Consider the following 20,139-nt stretch of genomic DNA (forward strand, 5'->3'; position numbering starts at 1 on the left):
AGTAGCAGTGGTGGTGGTACTTTCCATATCCATATTTTGTAATCGAAGTATTGTTAGTTATTTATAGTAGTAATATATTCGTAGTTGTATTGTTAGTATTTGGGGTACTAGTACTAATGTATATTAACATGGTTCCAGTCCCGTCCGGTCGGAGTGTCATGGCCCCGCCCCTCTCCTCCTGAGACCCCTCCCCCTCCTCCCTCCTCCCCCTCCCCCTCCTCCTCCGGTCGGACGGACACATTCTCCGCTACCTTTCACTCCGGAGAAACTCCGAACTCACGAAGAAACCGCGTGCACAACATGGTAAGAGCCCCCGGGACCCCCCCCGGTTCCAGGTGGTCTGGGGCCTCCGCGCCTCGCGTTCACGTGCAGACCGGTCCTCCGGGTCCCCGGTGGACCGTTATGTGGCTCACCGGGGAGCGTGACGTGAACTAGCATGGCCGCCGCGCCCGTTAGTTAGCAACTCGGTCCTTCTGCCGTTACTTGCGATTACGTCACTGGCGGCTCCTACGAACGGGCTTTGATCTGACGACGGTACCGGACGTTTATCCGGTTCGATCTCGCTAGTGGTCCGCGTTCCGGGCAGAGACGCTCCTGCCCGGGGCCGTGTGGCCGGCGGCGGCCATCTTCTCTCCGCTGTGGCCCTGCTGACTGGCCCGCTGCATACCGGGACTAACCGGGACTAACCCGGACTAACCCGGACTAACTCACTCAACTATCGTTAAACCGGTCCAGCTAAAGGAGTCTGGATTTAGTCCCGGCTCATTTTCAGTTATTGTCTTTCTCTAGTTGTCTGTCTGAGGCTTTACTGTTGTTAGTGGTTAGTTAATGTTACTAGTTACTTCGGGTTAGTAGTAAGTCAGATGGGTCACTGGTTAGTTAGGGTTAGTGGTCATTTCAGGGTTATATAGTGGTTACTGCTAAGCTAGTGGTAGTTTATAGTTAGGATTGTAGTGTTATTAGATTTGATAGTAGGTAGTTAGATGGTTACTAGTTGGTGTTGGTAAAAGTTAGTTTGTGTTGGTTGTTAGATGGTTTTAGTAGTTTGAGTTAATGGGTTATAGTGTTTGTATTTGTAGTTTGCGTTACTGGTGATCAGCCTGGTAACTAACCAGTTGAACCAGCAGATAAGTCACTTGTTTTTGTATTAGTTTTTTTTTCGTAATGATTTATTAAATATACATGTTATTGTTCATTTTTGATGATTGATCAGTGATGAACATTTATTGACCGGCAGGATGCGTCAAACCTTCAGTAACTAATACATTTCCCAATGATGGTTATTGATCAGCAGTGACGTCATACGGATATAATGATCATCAGCCGATATATGAATTCACTAAATGAATAATATTAATAATCCTGTTGATCTGAGCAGCTAATGTCCTCAACATGGATCATCTGTTCATTCGTTCCACCATTGATATTATATAAATACATATTACAATAGTGTGAAATGAGTAGCTGTCTGTGGAGCAGAAGAGCTGCTGGAGGTTCCTCGAACCCATGTTTGTCCTCCTGTGAACCAATCACACGTCTCCTCAGGCGTCAGGTGTGACCGTGAACGATGAGGTCATCCGGGTGTTCAACGACATGAAAGTGAGGAAGTCCTCGTCCCAGGAAGACGTGAAGAAGAGGAAGAAGGCGGTGCTGTTCTGTCTAAGTGAGGACAAGAAGAAGATCATCGTGGAGGAGGGGAAGCAGATCCTGGTGGGCGACATTGGGGAGACGGTGGACGACCCCTATGGCTGCTTCGTTAAGCTCCTCCCCCCCAACGACTGCAGATACGGGCTGTACGACGCCACCTACGAGACCAAGGAGTCCAAAAAGGAGGACCTGGTCTTCATCTTCTGGTAGGGTACCGAGCGGGGACTCTGTTCTGATCGATAGTCTCACAGACCAGGACCAGAAACCTGGTCTGGGCTTATAATAAAGTACTGATGAGCTGTGATTGGTCCAACACATGAGCCAATTGCAGAGACCTGTTAGCCACAACACAACTACACACAGTGTATATCTATATAAAAGTGGACAGGTTCCAAACATGATAGGGAGCCTCCTTGCTCCCTCGCCCCCTTCGGGTCCCTGTACATCACTTTGGTAGTGAGTGTCTGCTGTGTCTCAGGGCTCCAGAGAATGCGCCGCTGAAGAGCAAGATGATCTACGCCAGCTCTAAAGACGCCATCAAGAAGAAGTTTACAGGTGAGTAGGTCATGTAATGTCTCCTGTGTCCTTTCCTAACCACTTCTCCTTGGTGGGAAATGTCACGAGGCCGAGCGCAGGTGTGATTGATGGAGCTGCCGTGGCTTGTGTCATGCCTCTGCGCCCCTGGCTGAACTCAGGTGTGTCTCCTCAGGTATAAAACATGAGTGGCAGGTGAACGGGCTGGACGACATCCAGGACCGCGCCACGCTGGCGGAGAAGCTTGGGGGGAACGTGGTGGTGTCTCTGGAGGGCAAGCCGCTGTGATGTCAGAGCGGCGAGCGGAGCCAAGCCAACCGTCGTGCCATCCGGAAGAAGCACCTTACCCCACCTGACCCGCACCGCTCCACGCAGCCGCTCCGCATCGTGTCCTGAAGGAGTTTAGCATCTTTAGGCCTTTGTTTTTCTTTTTGTTCGTTTCGCTTTCTTTCGACTTGAAGGAGACCTCATTAACATAATGATATGCAAACCCCTCCCCCTTTGTTGCCACATGACTTCTGTTCACCTGGCAGAATAAAACCAGAAATGACTCACTCCCAGACCCCCGGACGGTTGTCTCTCGCTAACAGCCAGAGCTTTGCCAAAAAGTCCATGTGAAGGAAGCAGCCACACGCGTGGAAGGCGGGCTCCGCAAAGCTCCGCCTCCTGCCGCGCAAGGGTCATGACGCTTTTATTACATATGACTTTATTTATTATTGTAAAGTGTTGTTTCTTCTCCGCTCGTCGTTGCTATGCACCAAGAGAAAGAGCACTTTGTTGACACACTACAGGTTCACGTCACCGTGGTAACGGCCTCCTTCCAGCTGGTCGGCGCCTTACTTTCAGTTTGAATGTAACCGTCACACCAGTTAGTTAGACTGCATTTATTTTGTAAAGAAACACTACAGGAAGCAGATTTGACCCTAGCAGTGAGAGACAACAACAATAACAACAACAACAACAACCCGACGACATCTGGAGCCTTAAAGTTGAAACGTTGTTTCTGAGATCACATGAAGCCACTGCAATAAAAGCTTGTGGCAGAGCCAACGCCTCGTGTCTGCTTCCACCAACCACTGGGGTTGTTCTCCTTAGAAGCTCTATGGGAGTCACCTAGAACCATCGATCATCAGGACAACCAGCAACTCAACCAGCGTGACCCACCTAGAACCTCATAATAACCAGAGATGTGAAGTATGAACCCAGTAGAACCAAGAACATCTGGCATGACTCTAGGTGATCGATGTAGAGCGGAATCCATTACCAGTGGGAACCTATTAGAACCATTAAGTGTCCAGTTAACCCCACTAGAACCAGCAACCAGTGGATAGCGAAGGCAGATAAAAACCACTAACCCTTGTTTATTTTCATCTTATTTTAATTTATCTTATTTATCCTTCACCAATGGACCAAGTCAAATTCCTCTTTGTCCAACATGTGGCAATAAATGGCTTCTGATTTTGATGCACTGTCGACCGCAGGAGTTGACGAAACTAATTCGCCATCCTTGCTTACTAACGGGCGCGTTGGGTTTCATTCCAAAGCAAACCTGAGTCCAATCAGTGCAAGTCAGTGAGGTAAAGACCTTCTTTCTTCATATCGATTCGTTTTGCGCTGACAGCAGCGCCGTTGTTCCGTTTGGTTACTGCTACTACTAGTCCCCCCCCGCCGGCCGGTCCTCAGAGGGTGGGCAACCCCACTAGAACCAGCAAGGGTCCAGTTAACCCCATTGGAACCAGCAAGGGTCCAGTTAACCCCACTAGAACCAGCAAGGGTCCAGTTAACCCCATTGGAACCAGCAAGGGTCCAGTTAACCCCACTAGAACCAGCAAGGGTCCAGTTAACCCCATTGGAACCAGCAAGGGTCCGGTTGACCCCATCAGAACCAGCAAGGGTCCAGTTAACCCCATTGGAACCAGCAAGGGTCCGGTTGACCCCATCAGAACCAGCAAGGGTCCAGTTAACCCCATTAGAACCAGCAAGGGTCTAGTTGACCCCATTGGAACCAGCAAGGGTCCGGTTTACCCCATCAGAACCAGCAAGGGTCCAGTTAACCCCATTAGAACCAGCAAGGGTCTAGTTGACCCCATTGGAACCAGCAAGGGTCCAGTTAACCCCATTAGAACCAGCAAGGGTCTAGTTGACCCCATTGGAACCAGCAAGGGTCCAGTTAACCCCATTAGAACCAGCAAGGGTCTAGTTGACCCCATTGGAACCAGCAAGGGTCCAGTTAACCCCATTAGAACCAGCAAGGGTCTAGTTGACCCCATTGGAACCAGCAAGGTTGCATCAAGTCTGAAACACAGAACACGTTGCAAACATTTCCATTGGCAGCATTATAAACAGGTGAATATGAGGTGGGGTAGTACAATGACATCATCGTGAATTATGGGGGCGACCATGGCACATGGGGTAGAGAGGGTGTGCTGGAAACTCCAGGGTTGGCGGTTTGAATCCCGGCTGCTCCATGTCCCATGCCGTAGTGTCCCTGGGCAAGACACTGCTCCCACTGTGTGGGACGGGTTAAATGCAGAGAACAATTTCCTGTATGTGCGATACCTGTCAATAAAGATGGCTGCTGCTTCTTCTTCAAACGGGTGGGCAGGTGTCCCTCTGTGATGACATCATAAACAGGGTGACTCACTTCCCAAATCTGATCTTGCTGCTATTTATGAACCACATGGGTCATCACGTCCACATAAGGCAAAACTCTAAATAAAGCAGACAATACCGAATCAAATCAAACTGAATAGAATATGACTAAATTAAGTAAAGAATACCAAATGAAACAAAATAGAATCAAAAAAAGTAAAACAGAATCAAATCAAATACTATAACATACTTAAACAAAGCTAAATTAAATCCAAATTAAAAAAAAGAACAACTAAAATATAATATAATGTAATTAAAGTACAGTTATTATAAATAAAGCTCCTCTTGTTTTGGATTTGATTCATGACGCTTCGCCGTCGTGACGTCACGCTACTTCCTGTCTCCACCCGTTTGCAGCCATGATGGTGGGTAGATGTCTTTTCTCTTTTCTCCTGCTCGTTAACGGGCCGTCAGCGTGTATCTGTGCTCAGTAAACTAACGGCTGTGTGTCCGTCTCTGCGCTCTCTGTCCGCAGCAGGAAGGGCTGGACGACGGACCCGACTTCCTCTCCGAGGAGGACCGGGGAGTGAGTGCTACCTGTCTGTCTGTCTGTCTACCGGTCTGTCTGTCTACCGGTCTGTCTGTCTACCTGTCTACCTGTCTGTCTGTCTGTCTGTCTGTCTGTCTTTCTGTCTGTCCGTCCGTCTTCCAAGGTGTCGGAACCCTGCCCGGCTACAGGCCGCTAGCTACCAGGCTAACTGAGCTAACAGGTTCCGCTGTGCTAGCTAGCCACCAGGCCGTCACATGACGCCGTCTGTTGCTGTTTGGATTAATTTAGTTCGGTTTATAGTCTCCTGACTAGAACAGCGCGATATGCTGGTCCTGGTCCTGGTCCTGGTCCTGTGACCCGGTGAGACGCTTTGCGTCTGCGCTCATTAGCTAATAACCAGAAAAGTCCACTGAGAAGAACTACAAACATGTCGGTCAATGAGCTGGCGTAAGAAACGGAGGTAGAGATGAGTATTACTGAATTACGGAAAAAATACATTATTCCCTGGTACATTGAGCTAATTGATGACACATATGATAATTATTATTGACCGATACCCGTGAGTTTGGTGCATTATGGGATATGTGGTCTCTCAGCAGCCGCGGGCAGTGAACGTGGACCTGCAGACGGACGCCACGCTGCAGGTGGACATCTCCGACGCTCTGAGTGAGAGGGACAAGGTCAAGTTCACCGTCCACACTAAGGTGTGTTGATCAGTGAGGACATTCTCTCATGGTCATGTGATCGCCTGATGCATCGTGTACTTCCTGTCCGCACAGAGCACGCTGCCCAACTTCAAGCAGAACGAGTTCTCGGTGGTCCGACAGCACGAAGAGTTCATCTGGCTGCACGACTCGTTTGTGGAGAACGAAGAGTACGCTGGATACATCGTAAGAACCACAGGGAGAGACGGACGGAGGGACGGACAGACTGCCGGATGCCATTCTTCTGACTTTTGCATCGTTTTAGTGTTCTAGGCTTTTTTCTAACTGTTTTTAATAATATTAGTTTTTTCTATCCAAGTTATAAATCCTGCTAGTAGTTTTACTACTTTAGTACAAAGAGCAACAATGATCTCTGTTGTTGTTGTGTAGATTCCCCCAGCTCCTCCCCGACCAGACTTTGATGCGTCCAGAGAGAAGCTGCAGAAGCTCGGGGAGGGAGAAGGCTCCATGACCAAGGAGGAATTCACCAAGATGAAGCAGGAGCTGGAGGCGTGAGTCACTACCGGCTAACGTCTGACCCCCCAGTGACCCCGTCTACCCGTCTGATCCCCCTCTGACCCCGTCTGCCTGTTCTCAGAGAGTACCTGGCTATCTTCAAGAAGACCGTGGCCATGCACGAGGTCTTCCTGTGCCGCGTGGCAGCTCACCCTGTCCTCAGGAAGGACCTCAACTTCCACGTCTTCCTGGAGTACAACCAGGACGTGAGTCACAAAAGACACACACACACATACACCGGCTGTGTTGCAACAGTCCTTTCCTCATAGGAAGGTTCCTCGCCATGATGAGAGCTGTTTGAGTTCCTAATGCTAAGGAAAGGAGCTTCAATGCTTCCTTACTTAGCTCCTTTAGGGGCCACTGGAGCAGCCTTCACCAAAGCAAAGGAGATCATTCCTTTGCACAATGCCTTGCCGTGACTCTGTCCCGCCCCCTCGTCTTATCCGCTCATTGTCTGGCAGGTCAATCTAATGAATCATAAAAAGTTATTTCAGATATGAACTTAACATCCATTAAGAGAATACGCACTAAAATGATTAGTAACAAACAGAAAAATGGCTTAGGAATAGGTCATTTCTCTTTTGTCACATGGTGTGTGGTGACCTCTGCCCTCTCTGACAGCTGAGCGTCCGAGGGAAGAACAAGAAGGAGAAGCTGGAGGATTTCTTCAAGAACGTGGTGAAGTCTGCCGACGGCGTCCTGGTGGCCGGAGTCAAGGTGCCATTCAGAGTTCTTCTCTATTCCGCTGACCCGACCACATCTTCTGTCTCCACGGTGACGCTTTCTGTTTGTTGTTCAGGACGTTGACGACTTCTTTGAGCATGAGAAGACCTTTCTGTTAGAATATCACAACCGAGTCAAAGACGCTTCGGCCAAATCCGACCGAATGATCCGCTCACACAAAAGTAAGAGAGGAGCTTGTTTAATGGGGGGTTGTGATTCAAATGCTGTCCAGGTGCATTGTGGGACTAAGTCAGGCGTCTGTCTTCAGATGCTGCGGATGACATCAACAGAATTGCCTCGTCTCTCTACACATTAGGAACGCAGGACTCCACAGACCTCTGCAAGTACGATCCATCCTCTGCTTTCTCTTCAAAATCCCTAATTTCCCTCCTCCGAGGACGGAACAACATTACAGAGTTACTACTATCAGTAATTGCATCACCTGTTTCAGGTTCTTCCTGAAAGTGTCCGAGCTGTTTGAGAAGACGAGGGTAAGTTGTCGGACCACACGAGGTCGCCGTGTTTGTCCCGAGCAGCATGTTGTACACCGCGGACCTTTGAAGCTTCCTGTGGTTCTTACAGAAGATTGAGGCTCGAGTCGCAGCGGATGAAGACCTGAAGCTCGCCGACCTGCTGAAATATTATCTGAGAGAGTCGCAAGCTGCAAAGGTCAGACACAGTGCATGCTGGGTAAATCTGTGTTTGACCCGATGCCAACTTAACCGTGGCTCTAATGTTCGGCACATGTGGGCACCAACTTCTCCGTGCATGTTTAGGAAGGTGCTCGTATCTCGGTATAGCCCAAAATCACTAAGGAACCTCCGAGGGTTCCTCCTCTGACGTTCTCCCTACAGAGGATGTACGTTCTATTCATACGACAAATGATCAAATGGAAGCACCATCCACAGGAGTGGGGAGGGAAAGCACAAAGACTTTAGGCCGTGATAATAACGTGATTTAATATAATAATGATAATAGCAGCAAGTGTCCAGATAGAGCCATGGAAACCTGTGAGGAAGATCAAATATTCTGTGGAAGAAAAGGAATTTATTCTAAAAGGAAAGCGAGCGAGAGAAAGAAAGGAGCTGTGTGTCCTACGGGAAATACCCACAGCATTAACCAGCAGATCCGCCTATTTACTGTAGTAGTTCCTGTCCAACCTCTAGTTATAGACTTAAAGGAAAGGGGCCTCTTTTGTCTCAAGAAGGACGCATCGTACAGCCAATGAAAAGACAAAAAGATACATCCAGTCCCGGTGTAACAGCAACGTCTGCAGGTTTAGATTGAATTATGCAAATCTGTTTATGCTTTAATTCCTGTCAGCAATACTTCTAGTGAATACCTCGGTGTCCCTTTTATTAGAGTCCAAAAATAACCACCTAGTACTCAATGCCAGTGCTTCTTACAGTGCTTCGGACCATTGGGGGGAGCGTGCGTGTGTCCTGGTGGTTGTGTTGAACACTGTGCTGGTGTGGGTCTGCAGGACCTGCTGTACCGGCGGAGCCGGTCTCTGGTGGACTACGAGAACGCTAACAAGGCCCTGGACAAGGCTCGAGCCAAGAACAGAGACGTCCTGCAGGCAGAGACCAGCCAGCAGCTCTGTTGCCACAAGTTTGAGAAGATCTCAGAGTCCGCCAAGCAAGGTCCGTGCAGTCCGCTCACACTGCTGGGAAAGACCGCTCAACTCCATGTCCCTCGTGTCCCTCGTGTCCCTCATGTCCCTCATCTCCTGTTGCAGAGCTCGTAGACTTCAAGACGAGGCGAGTGGCGGCTTTCAGGAAGAACCTGGTGGAGCTGGCAGAGCTGGAACTCAAACACGCCAAGGTAACTAATGACCTCTTAGATGCTCACCGCAGGATGGATGGATGGATGGATGTGCAGCATTACACCTGTCCCTCTCCTTCCGCTAACCTGTGCCTCTGACCCCGCCCCCTCACCTGCAGGGGAACCTCCAGCTGCTGCAGAGTTGTCTGGGTGTTCTGAAAAGTAACACTTAACTGTTCGACACTGCCCAAAACCAACCAGACACCCCTCCATTTTATAACCCCGCCCACATCAACTGGACACCTGTTGTGGGCGGAGCCTGGGCGGACGACTGACTGAAAACTGTGGATTGAAGAGAGAACAGACCGGAAGTCTGTCGTCCGCACATCGTCCTCTTCGTCTTCATTCTCCTCCTTCCAATCCTGTCTGTCCCAACAGCACCTGTACTGGTTCCACTGGTCCATGATCACACCTGAACTGGTTCTACTGGTCCAGCAGGATCAGCGTCTTTGTCTCCTGAGTGACACTCACACACAACTTTAATGTCACAGAATCGACTAAACCAATTCATGTTTTTATCCAACAAAGCCTTCCCAGTCCAAAGGTTCTACTGGAGGATACTGGACTGGGACCAGTATCCCCATCTCATTATCAGGGTGAATAAATTCAAGTTTTTTGCCATTTTTTTTTTTTTCCCCCCCAGTGAACTAGAACATCTGTGAAGGAGGAGTTGTGTGACTGGTGTTGGTCAGGTACTGGCCCTGACTCCATTGATGCCAGTCTGCTCCTTCTGCAGGAACTGATTCCTGATGGGCTCAACAAACATCTCACCCCCTGCTTTGGTTTTCTGAGTCTTCTATTTCAAATCTACAGAAGAAGACAACTTGTCTCTAATTATCCCTAAAGCTCTCGTGACGCGTCACGGTCTTGTATTTGTAGCTGATTTCATAAAATGAGCTTCACTACATGTGAAGTAGTTTCATGTAGAAAGTGATTGAGGATGAAAGGAGACAAACATCATTTTTCTTTTTGTAATTATCAAGTTGTCATTTGATTTTCACGTCTTTCATGAAAATAAGACCTCAGACTAACTCGCAGAGGTGTGTGTCACTCTGTCCTCCTGTTGTTGGTCTTATTTTGGCGCTGCGTGTGTCTCTGGGGTGCTTTTATTGTGTTGGTGAAGTTCCTGTGCTTCTGAAGCGTGATGTCACTGAGCTGAATAACCTGCTATGTTTATATTAGTTAACTCACTAGTACATCTCTGATCAGCTGTTTGTTGCCTTAACGTCCACAATTTGTTTTTAACGTCACACTATAAGAATGTTTTTTCACTCATGTGACCAAAGCTTCCATTTCTGATTAAAGATGGAGATGAAAAGAAATAAAAAGAGACAAAGACGATTTATGAAACTAACGATATTTGGGTTGTAATCCATCCGCGTCGCTCTGAGACTCTGAATAAAACTCTACGGACACTTTTCTTACAGTGCTGTGTGTTACTGCTGTACTCTGGGGGGGTTAAAAATCCTTTATTACCTCACCCTTCTCGTTCTTCGTAACCTGACCCGTACCTGCTGGTGGCACAGCCCCCCCCCTTCACCTTCACTCGCCTGTTGGACCCCACCCATCCTCTCTTCACCCCGTCACACACAAGAGCGACCCACTGGGCCATATTCAACCCCCCATCCACTCCTACTCTCACCTCCTCACCCACCAGACTGGCCCCATGTGGACCGTCTCATCCTTCTGTGGGACCAGCTGTCCGAGCAGAGAGACCTTCCTTCCTTCCTTCCTTCCTTCCTTCAGCCTGCTCTTAAGCTACGGCCTCCTGCTCTTCGTCCAAAGCCTGAAAGGTGACCGACAGGAAGAACAGCAACTCGCACAGAGGACCTTCTGGATCAGAACCCATCAGGGCCTCCTCCCTGAATATAACGTGGATTCTTCCCTTAATTCTGTGTTACACATTTAATAACTTTATTGAAACACATTAACATTTTTGTTTGATTTGGGGTCTTGGTAAAATTCAAATAAGATTCAGTGTGAGTGGACAGAAGGTCTGTGACCTCTGAACTGATGCATGGTGTTCCTTAGATAAACAGATGTTCAGGATGATTTGTGAAGCAGGATCTGGATATTTCCCCAGAGAACTCAGGTTTTATTGCTTAGGTGTAAACAAAGTTTGAATTATGAAGGCCAATGCCATCTCCCTCTCTGATGTGAGGTGACCAGTTCCTGACAAGGGGGGCACAGTTTGTGACACCTAAGCCTATTTAACTGGAAGCCACAGGAAGAGTTCTTGAGCAGATTGATGCATGACTTATGTGTTAAAGCGCTTTGAGTGGTCGGAAGACTAGAAAAGTACAGTCCATTTACCATGTTCAACTCGTGCTCCTGCTTCCAAGCATTTAATAAATGTCCTGTTCAATGATTTCACACTGGTGGTGAGTAAAATGTGTGTAACAAGGGCCGATAAGACCTCATTGCCATTAACTTTTAACTTGTTTTTCTGTAAAAAAATAAAAATAAAATCCAACAACTCCATAATTCTGACTACGGCACCTATCTGGAACCTGTTACAGGTGCGTTGGATGCTGTTGTTAAATAATCCCATCTGTCTAGTGTGATCGAAAGTGACCTGCGATGAGAACCGAGCAATTTTTCTTCACTTTTGACCCTTCCTCCGTTCCTGTGGGGGCTTCTTCAGGCGCAGCATGTGGTTTGTATGTTGGATCCATCACGTCACCATTATCTCCCTTCTCCTCAGTTGATTCCTGCTCCATATTATGTTCATCATTGTCCTCCTGGTCATTAGTTTAAAATGAACTCACGGCCTCCTGTGCAGTGTAGCGCTTCTCTCTGAAATGCCCAAAGAGCTTTTCCTCCGCCGCTTCCGCTGCCTAGCAACCTGCTGCCTAGACTGTAAAAGCCGAGCTGAGAAACTAAACACGGAGATAGAGATGGTAATCTTATTCAATTTAATGTAGGAAGATATGCTTCACCTCCGGAGCATGATATATTTCAGTCTCTGAGAAGAACATTTTTGGTTATTCTAAATTAAATTGAAATGGTTGAGCCCTGAGTTAAAAGTAATATTCCAACCTTAAGGCAGAGGGAAATCAATCAATACAGTTAATAAAAACAACAGCAGCAAACACATTTAAAAACTTGTATACACAGACTCTGTAAGTGGTGTCGAAGGGTCAATAATGACCCGGAACCAAACTCATCTGCGTCACAGGCTTTTATTGTGAAGGTTGTGGTCGGATGTCCTCGTTTAAACGTCATAGTGAAATGAAGCGCATGCGCAACGGGTTGAAAACGGAACACGGGACCTTCGCGTTGCGTTAAGATGAGCTCCATTGGTACCGGGGTGAGTGGATCTGTGTTCTAACCCGATTCTCTGGTTCGGAGTCACACTTTGATCCAATTGACTGGAGATATCCCGCCCTTTATTTAGCCAGCTAGCTCCAGCTACTGGTCAGCTAGCATGTTAGCCTGCTGAGTCACGACGAGGCCTGCTGGTCGCAGCTAACGCCAAAGAGAAATTAAAAGTAGAGTTGGAAGTTTAAAAAAATGTATCTTCTGTTCTTGGGTGTTTTTAAAACTATCAATTCATAAGTATCTCGCTGTGGGGACATTGCATTGTGGAACGTTTTAGGAAAAAGTTACACGGGTGCAATCACCGATGATAATTTGATGCTAACAGCTAGCAGTACACGCCGAACTCCCTTCAGAAAACTGATTCAAGAAGCCCCGCGTGTCGGCGGTTACTCTTTATCGACCGGTTCCGCCGAAATATGTTTGCTCCTCAACACCGTTAAATTAATTGTTAAAGCGGTACCTTTTTATTGACAATTATGTTGGACATACAAGGAATTTGTCACTGGGTGGTGAAAAACAAGTTATCGTTACATTTAAAACAGGAACCCTCCAAGCTAGTGGTTTCTGAAAAAGTACCAAAATAAGAATCCGAATCTTTTATGAGGGAGAAACTGAAAGTCTTAACAAGTCTTTCTGTGGATCAATGGTCATCACTAACTTTTCTTTTGAGGTTTAAAATGAAAATATCTACGCGAGTTTGCTACTTTTCTGCATATTTCTGCCGAGCTGCAGCAGTCTTGGGACCGCCCACAATTGCTCTCATTGGTTGAGAGGCCTGATGACACATTTAATTAGGGCTGTTGACATAAATAATTTTGGGCCCGAAAACAAAATAACTTTTTCCCATCAGGAGAAGATGCGGTGGCTCCGGGATGTTTTCGTTTTAATAGTTAATAGTCGTGGAATGATAACCCGGTTTTGCAGATGCGGCATTTACTTTTTTGTTGGGTTTGCTGATGACATTTTCCCAGACTGTTGAAAGTCTCTTTTGCTTTTTTTCGCCTCTCCAACGCTCCGTTCCTCCATGATTTAAAACAAAAGAAAATCCTTTCCTTGATGCATGTAGACAATAGAAGTGATAGCGCCCCCAGCACTTCCTGTAGTGTATTGCAATGCTGAATGAAAAGGACTGGTAGCTCTGAATCTTTTTCTAATATAACAAAATCTGCATCGGCGATTTTTCATAATCAACGCCAACTAATCGTTCTCCACCTGTCTGTGTCCTGCAGTACGACCTGTCGGCCTCCACCTTCTCTCCAGATGGGCGCGTGTTCCAGGTGGAGTACGCCATGAAGGCTGTGGAGAACAGCAGGTGAGAGAAGCCCAGAAAAAGGTGGTGTTACTTCAACGTCTGAACACTGAGACTGTGTGTGTGTGTGTGTGTGTGTGTGTGTGTGTGTGTGTGTAGCACGGCAATAGCTATTCGCTGTAAAGACGGAGTTGTGTTCGGGGTGGAGAAGCTCGTTCTGTCCAAACTGTACGAGCAGGGATCCAACAAACGTATCTTCAACATTGACAGACACGTCGGCATGGTAACCACACAAACGCACACTTGAGACATATGGCTTCCAGTTTCTTTTGGACCTCTTCATCTCCACCCCTGTCTGTCTCTCTTCTCTAACCCCCCTGTGTCTCCCAGGCGGTGGCAGGTCTGTTGGCTGATGCTCGTTCCTTGTCTGAAGTAGCGAGAGACGAAGCGTCCAGCTTCAGATCCAGTTATGGACACGACATCCCTCTAAAGGTTTGTCTGTGGTTGTGAGGACCGTCTGCAGGGAGTGATGCTAAGCTAACAGTGTTTCCTATTGTTGCAGCACTTGTCGGACAGAGTGGCCATGTACGTCCACGCCTACACGCTCTACAGCGCCGTCCGGCCGTTCGGCTGCAGGTGAGTTTCTGACTGAGCGCGGTGCGTTCAGGGACCAACCGTAGGAAACCTGTTAACACTAAAGAGCAGCTGCTGACAGGAAGTGATTATGTTGTCACCCCACAGTTTCATCCTGGGATCGTATGACAAAGATGATGGTCCTCAGCTCTACATGGTCGACCCATCAGGGATCTCGCATGTAAGTCAGTCTGCTCGCACACACATACATTAATACTTCCATTGATTTCATCCAGTTGAGCAGACTTGATATCAGCAGGGACGGATGATGAGTCAGATTTAGCAAATTAGGCCGAACTTGCTGTGATGTCACTTCCTCTTGGCTGTCTGACCAATCCCTGAGCTGAACTCTCTCTCTCACAAACGCGTGCACACCGGTCTGTCTCTCTGTGATTGTCTTAAAGTAAATCTGTTGGTCTGGTATCTGGTCCAGTAAGTGGTCTGTATCTGGTTCTTCAGGGTTACTGGGGTTGTGCCATTGGAAAAGCAAAGCAAGCTGCAAAGACAGAGATTGAAAAACTGCAGGTGAGTTTCAACAGTTTGAATGGATCATATCAGGCTGTTTTGATATCAATAACATTGATATTCTTCTGTTGCGTCTCAGATGAAGGAGATGACCTGCAGAGAGCTCGTCAAAGAGGTCGCCAAAATGTGAGTCAACATTCAAACTTAACTTTCAGGGTTTAGAACTATTGGGGGGGGCTTTAAATACAGAGAATGTCATCATAGGGACTAATAAAAGATACTTTTCGCTCACATTGGGGTCATATGCATTCCATAAACCATGTAATGTCCTAAAAACAGTATATAGTTCTGTTAATTATAGGGCTGCGACTAACGATTATTTTGATAATCGATTAATCGGTTGATTATTTCTTCTATTAATCCGATTTTAAAAAAACGGACGTCTCTGCCTGCGTCAACTGCCGGCGCTGCTGGCTGCTCTTTCCTCTACGTCGGCTCGGCGCGCATCTCCACAACTCATTGAGTGACGTAATAATCACGCGCGACTCAACAAACACTTTTAACAATCAAAATTTATTGATTTCATCGATTTGTTCGTGCAGCCCTAGTTAACTATACTAACTACAGTTATTCAATGTACTAATACTGAAAGTCGGATGTCAAAATAGTTTTCCGTTACAAGGGATTGAATGTTGAGTGCTTGTACTGCAGTCTTTGTCCCTCAGTTAGAGGCTACAGATGTACTCATGACCTCAGGAGCAATGCTGCCTTCAGGCGTCTCTGTAATCCTGTACCTCTGGTCTCAGAATCTACATCGTCCATGACGAGGTGAAGGACAAAGCCTTCGAACTGGAGCTCAGCTGGGTCGGAGAAGGTACTGTCAACCAATCACGGCTCTGCTGTGGCCACTTCCTGTACACCTCCACAGAAATCAATAAATACTTGTACTGAGTTCTCTGCTCACTGTTGCTTGTTAAGCCGAGTTTATGCTTCTGCGTTTTCGGAGAGACGCAAGGACACGCAATTTTCTAGACTAGTGTCAAAAGCTACGCAGCCTCTTGCAGCCCGCAAGGCTGCGATTGGTCTGCTATTCCAATATCTGGTTGCGCATTAGGCGCCTCAATAACATGACAAATTAATACGAGACATAACTACTTGTATAAGTAATTTATTGAAGTTTAAACCTATTTAACAACATATTACCTGCACAAAAAAACCTGCCACAACCACCGATCTCTCACCGCCGCGCTCTCTGCGCAAAGCGGTTTACATGAAGAATAGAATATTCGTTGACAGCCCTACTAACTACGTCCTTTACGGAGTCTCACGTCTCCGTTTTCACAGCACAATACGGCCGTTATTAAAAGGAAGAATGTTTACGAGAGAACGGATCAGACTGAAGAGCTTTTGAGGGAAGAAATGCGTAAATATGAGCGCTTGTACAAGCCGTCATTGGCGGAATCAGAGGCCGGATGGCCTCTGATTCATGGAGGGAGATCTCCACCAACGAGGGGAAGGCGTTACTCCACCTGTTGTTCTGGAGGTGAATTGCTCTGCAACACGATTGCGCGTAAAGACGCAGACTCACGCGGCAGCCTTCAGGCTAAACTCCTGTGATGTCACTTCCTCTTGGCTGTTGGACCAATCCCCGGGCTGAACTCCTGTCTCTCTCGCACACATTCACCCGTCTGTCTCTCTGACTGTTTGTTTTTCTCAGTGACAAATGGACGACATCAGCTAATTCCTGAAGAGGTGAGACAAGAGGCTGAGAAGTACGCAAAGGTGAGGCCCCTTAAATGACACTATTGTGCTACTGTGCGTGAATGTAGAGCCTGGTGTTCCTTCCTTGATCCCAGGCTCTGCTGCTGAGCATGAATGGTTGTTGACATGTGGTGTAAAAGTGCTGTGAGGTGGAGTCCAGGTTTAACTACTCCACACACTGCCCACCTCAGTCCGCTGATGTTGTTGTCGTTGTGTTCTAGGACTCTCTGGAGGAAGAGGATGACTCTGATGAAGACAACATGTAACTCTTCATCCCATTGTTTAAGTGTTGCAGTTAAACCTTCATGTTGGTTTTTGTTTTAAAAATAAAGAAATCGACTAACTTTGTTTCTGTCGTCAGTTAACTGCATCACCGGAGTACAAGTACCTCTACCGTAGTACACAGCTCTGTATCGAAGTACCTCTCTGAGAGACATCTGAGAGGTACTTATTGTACTGCACTGCATTGTGGTATGTTCCTCCTGTTATGTCCCAAGATACTTTGCAGAGGATCTGGGTGCTTTGTTCTGTTTGTCCCAGTTGACGGCATCCGGCATGAAACGCTAGGAGTGAATTACCCACAATTTGCAGTGACTCTAAAGATGGGTTACTGCAGGAACCCTAGAGCATAAAGTGTATAAGTAGACTGACATGTGAGATGCCCAGTGGGTCGGAGAGCGAAGCTGAGGGCAGTCGTTTCAACCCCCGCTCCCATGTCCATCTCTCTGCCACCCCACCTCATGTCTTTTCCACTCTGCCTCTGCCCCCACCTGTCTGTCTGTCTCCTCCGCCCCCCCTGTATCTCCCAGGCGGTGGCATGTAAGTCAACGCCTACACTCTACAGCGCCGGCTGCAGGTGAGTCTCCAACTGAGCGTGGTGCGTTCAGGGACAAACCCCAAGGAACAATGTTGTCTCTACAGTTTGATCATGGGATCGTGTGACAAAGATGGTCCTCAACTGTACATCTACACCTCAGGCGACTGCGCTCTACTACATACATGATGAGAGTCAGATAGGTTTCGCATATTAGGCTGAATTCCTGTGATGTCACTTCCTCTTGGCTGTCTGACCAATCCCTGAGCTGAACTATTTTCCTCTCACACAAACATGTCTGTCTCTGTGATTGACATTTTCCTTTTCTTATTGTTTACAAAGGGACATCAGCTGATTCCTGAAGCGCTGAGAGGATGAACTGAGGAGAATGCAAAGGTGAGACATGTGCTAGGGCTGCGCAATTCCTCGGGCGACTGCGCAATTCCTCGGGCGACTGCGCAATTCCTTCGTCGACTGCGCAATTCCTCTGGCGACTGCGCTCTACTACATCAATCAATTCTACACCTTTTACTGATTTAACCATAAAGAAATCGCAGACTTGATATCGGCAGGGACGGATGATGAGAGTCAGATAGGTTTCGCATATTTGGCTGAACTCCTGTGATGTCACTTCCTCTTGGCTGTCTGACCAATCCCTAAGTTGAACTTTTTCTCTCACACAAACATGTCTGTCTCTGTGATTGACATTTTCCTTTTCTTATTGTTTACAAAGGGACATCAGCTGATTCCTGAAGCGCTGAGAGGATGAACTGAGGAGAATGCAAAGGTGAGACATGTGCTAGGGCTGCGCAATTCCCCGGGCGACTGCGCAGTTCCTCCGGCGACTGCGCAATTCCTCGGGCGACTGCGCTCTACTACATCAATCAATTCTACAACTTTTACTGATTTAACCATAAAGACATCGCAGACTTGATATCGGCAGGGACGGATGATGAGAGTCAGATAGGTTTCGCATATTAGGCTGAATTCCTGTGATGTCACTTCCTCTTGGCTGTCTGACCAATCCCTGAGCTGAACTATTTTCCTCTCACACAAACATGTCTGTCTCTGAGATTGACATTTTCCTTTTCTTATTGTTTACAAAGGGACATCAGCTGATTCCTGAAGCGCTGAGAGGATGAACTGAGGAGAATGCAAAGGTGAGACATGCGCTAGGGCTGCGCAATTCCTCGGGCGACTGCGCAATTCCTCGGGCGACTGCGCAATTCCTCGGGCGACTGCGCAATTCCTCCGTCGACTGCGCAATTCCTCCGGCGACTGTGCAATTCCTCGGGCGACTGCGCTCTACTACATCAATCAATTCTACAACTTTTACTGATTTAACCATAAAGACATCGCAGACTTGATATCTGCAGGGACGGATGATGAGAGTCAGATAGGTTTCGCATATTTGGCTGAACTCCTGTGATGTCACTTCCTCTTGGCTGTCTGACCAATCCCTGAGCTGAACTTTTTCTCTCACACAAACATGTCTGTCTCTGTGATTGACATTTTCCTTTTCTTATTGTTTACAAAGGGACATCAGCTGATTCCTGAAGCGCTGAGAGGATGAACTGAGGAGAATGCAAAGGTGAGACATGCGCTAGGGCTGCGCAATTCCTCGGGCGGGCGCAATTCCTCGGGCGGCTGCGCAATTCCTCGGGCGGCTGCGCAATTCCTCGGGCGGCTGCGCAATTCCTCGGGCGGCTGCGCAATTCCTCGGGCGGCTGCGCAGTTCCTCGGGCGACTGCGCAGTTCCTCGGGCGACTGCGCTCTACTACATCAATCAATTCTACACCTTTTACTGATTTAACCACAAAGACATCGAGTCGAGTAGACCTGATATCGGCAGGGACGGATGATGAGAGTCAGATAGGTTTCGCATATTAGGCTGAACTCCTGTGATGTCACTTCCTCTTGGCTGTCTGACCAATCCCTGAGCTGAACTATTTTCCTCTCACACAAACATGTCTGTCTCTGTGATTGACATTTTCCTTTTCTTATTGTTTACAAAGGGACATCAGCTGATTCCTGAAGCGCTGAGAGGATGAACTGAGGAGAATGCAAAGGTGAGACATGTGCTAGGGCTGCGCAATTCCTCGGGCGACTGCGCAATTCCTCGGGCGACTGCGCAATTCCTCGGGCGACTGCGCAATTCCTCCGTCGACTGCGCAATTCCTCCGGCGACTGCGCTCTACTACATCAATCAATTCTACACCTTTTACTGATTTAACCATAAAGACATCGCAGACTTGATATCGGCAGGGACGGATGATGAGAGTCAGATAGGTTTCGCATATTTGGCTGAACTTCTGTGATGTCACTTCCTCTTGGCTGTCTGACCAATCCCTGAGTTGAACTTTTTCTCTCACACAAACATGTCTGTCTCTGTGATTGACATTTTCCTTTTCTTATTGTTTACAAAGGGACATCAGCTGATTCCTGAAGCGCTGAGAGGATGAACTGAGGAGAATGCAAAGGTGAGACATGCGCTAGGGCTGCGCAATTCCTCGGGCGGCTGCGCAATTCCTCGGGCGGCTGCGCAATTCCTCGGGCGGCTGCGCAATTCCTCCGGCGGCTGCGCAATTCCTCCGGCGGCTGCGCTCTACTACATCAATCAATTCTACACCTTTTACTGATTTAACCACAAAGACATCGAGTCGAGTAGACCTGATATCGGCAGGGACGGATGATGAGAGTCAGATAGGTTTCGCATATTAGGCTGAACTCCTGTGATGTCACTTCCTCTTGGCTGTCTGACCAATCCCTGAGCTGAACTATTTTCCTCTCACACAAACATGTCTGT

At 47.6% G+C, this 20,139-nt stretch overlaps 3 protein-coding genes, 1 long non-coding RNA gene and 6 other non-coding genes across 13 annotated transcripts; all 10 read left to right on the forward strand.

Annotated features, from left to right (window-relative positions):
- The first annotated feature begins 167 nt into the window (after window positions 1-167).
- Window positions 168-3,226, forward strand: cfl2 (cofilin 2 (muscle)). The gene is made up of 4 exons (XM_040198634.2): window positions 168-303; window positions 1,546-1,853; window positions 2,126-2,202; window positions 2,357-3,226. Exons 1-4 carry the CDS (start codon window positions 301-303, stop codon window positions 2,467-2,469), a joined length of 501 nt encoding a protein of 166 aa, XP_040054568.1. The 5' UTR covers window positions 168-300; the 3' UTR covers window positions 2,470-3,226.
- Window positions 3,227-4,887: 1,661 nt separating this feature from the next.
- snx6 (sorting nexin 6) lies at window positions 4,888-10,516 on the forward strand. Of its 4 annotated transcripts, none has more exons than XM_040198631.2 (14): window positions 4,888-5,198; window positions 5,309-5,359; window positions 5,923-6,027; window positions 6,103-6,213; window positions 6,418-6,539; window positions 6,626-6,749; window positions 7,165-7,260; window positions 7,343-7,448; window positions 7,535-7,610; window positions 7,718-7,757; window positions 7,849-7,935; window positions 8,750-8,909; window positions 9,005-9,090; window positions 9,210-10,516. In XM_040198631.2, exons 1-14 carry the CDS (start codon window positions 5,193-5,195, stop codon window positions 9,261-9,263), a joined length of 1,224 nt encoding a protein of 407 aa, XP_040054565.1. In that variant the 5' UTR covers window positions 4,888-5,192; the 3' UTR covers window positions 9,264-10,516. The 4 variants fall into 4 exon arrangements, with proteins under 4 accessions (XP_040054565.1, XP_040054564.1, XP_040054567.1 ...); XM_040198630.2 differs by having other exon boundaries at window positions 4,904-5,198; window positions 5,920-6,027; XM_040198633.2 differs by having other exon boundaries at window positions 5,115-5,198; window positions 5,312-5,359.
- A 1,433-nt stretch (window positions 10,517-11,949) lies between these two features.
- Window positions 11,950-16,862, forward strand: psma3 (proteasome 20S subunit alpha 3). The gene is made up of 11 exons (XM_040198636.2): window positions 11,950-12,400; window positions 13,641-13,723; window positions 13,820-13,943; window positions 14,051-14,152; window positions 14,223-14,296; window positions 14,402-14,474; window positions 14,753-14,818; window positions 14,898-14,944; window positions 15,565-15,632; window positions 16,476-16,540; window positions 16,741-16,862. Exons 1-11 carry the CDS (start codon window positions 12,380-12,382, stop codon window positions 16,783-16,785), a joined length of 768 nt encoding a protein of 255 aa, XP_040054570.1. The 5' UTR covers window positions 11,950-12,379; the 3' UTR covers window positions 16,786-16,862.
- Window positions 16,863-17,907: 1,045 nt separating this feature from the next.
- On the forward strand, window positions 17,908-17,986 carry LOC120833459 (small nucleolar RNA SNORD53/SNORD92). Its single transcript, XR_005714328.1, has one exon. It is a non-coding gene; the product is annotated as a small nucleolar RNA SNORD53/SNORD92 (small nucleolar RNA).
- Window positions 17,987-18,278: 292 nt separating this feature from the next.
- LOC144388507 (small nucleolar RNA SNORD53/SNORD92) lies at window positions 18,279-18,357 on the forward strand. The gene has a single exon (XR_013452890.1). It is a non-coding gene; the product is annotated as a small nucleolar RNA SNORD53/SNORD92 (small nucleolar RNA).
- A 354-nt stretch (window positions 18,358-18,711) lies between these two features.
- LOC144388504 (small nucleolar RNA SNORD53/SNORD92) lies at window positions 18,712-18,790 on the forward strand. The gene has a single exon (XR_013452887.1). It is a non-coding gene; the product is annotated as a small nucleolar RNA SNORD53/SNORD92 (small nucleolar RNA).
- Window positions 18,791-19,094: 304 nt separating this feature from the next.
- LOC144388358 (uncharacterized) lies at window positions 19,095-19,812 on the forward strand. Its single transcript, XR_013452707.1, has 2 exons — window positions 19,095-19,402; window positions 19,760-19,812. It is a non-coding gene; the product is annotated as an uncharacterized LOC144388358 (long non-coding RNA).
- LOC144388513 (small nucleolar RNA SNORD53/SNORD92) lies at window positions 19,188-19,266 on the forward strand. Its single transcript, XR_013452896.1, has one exon. It is a non-coding gene; the product is annotated as a small nucleolar RNA SNORD53/SNORD92 (small nucleolar RNA).
- Window positions 19,601-19,679, forward strand: LOC144388501 (small nucleolar RNA SNORD53/SNORD92). The gene has a single exon (XR_013452884.1). It is a non-coding gene; the product is annotated as a small nucleolar RNA SNORD53/SNORD92 (small nucleolar RNA).
- Window positions 19,813-20,018: 206 nt separating the features above from the next.
- LOC144388514 (small nucleolar RNA SNORD53/SNORD92) lies at window positions 20,019-20,097 on the forward strand. Its single transcript, XR_013452897.1, has one exon. It is a non-coding gene; the product is annotated as a small nucleolar RNA SNORD53/SNORD92 (small nucleolar RNA).
- Window positions 20,098-20,139: the final 42 nt, after the last annotated feature.

Source organism: Gasterosteus aculeatus, chromosome 15 (assembly GCF_964276395.1).
Source record: "Gasterosteus aculeatus chromosome 15, fGasAcu3.hap1.1, whole genome shotgun sequence".
NCBI lineage: Eukaryota > Metazoa > Chordata > Actinopteri > Perciformes > Gasterosteidae > Gasterosteus > Gasterosteus aculeatus.

Excerpts from the sequence above, each read along its gene's own strand:
- snx6 (XM_040198630.2), top strand. Across the intron at positions 6,028-6,102 it reads AGTTCACCGTCCACACTAAG|AGCACGCTGCCCAACTTCAA; the intron begins GTGTGTTGATCA and ends CTGTCCGCACAG. Across the intron at positions 7,261-7,342 it reads TCCTGGTGGCCGGAGTCAAG|GACGTTGACGACTTCTTTGA; the intron begins GTGCCATTCAGA and ends TTTGTTGTTCAG.
- cfl2 (XM_040198634.2), top strand. Across the intron at positions 1,854-2,125 it reads GACCTGGTCTTCATCTTCTG|GGCTCCAGAGAATGCGCCGC; the intron begins GTAGGGTACCGA and ends GCTGTGTCTCAG. Across the intron at positions 2,203-2,356 it reads CATCAAGAAGAAGTTTACAG|GTATAAAACATGAGTGGCAG; the intron begins GTGAGTAGGTCA and ends GTGTCTCCTCAG.
- psma3 (XM_040198636.2), top strand. The coding sequence starts at position 12,380 with ATGAGCTCCATTGGTACCGGG. Across the intron at positions 14,819-14,897 it reads CAGAGATTGAAAAACTGCAG|ATGAAGGAGATGACCTGCAG; the intron begins GTGAGTTTCAAC and ends GTTGCGTCTCAG. Across the intron at positions 15,633-16,475 it reads GCTCAGCTGGGTCGGAGAAG|TGACAAATGGACGACATCAG; the intron begins GTACTGTCAACC and ends TGTTTTTCTCAG.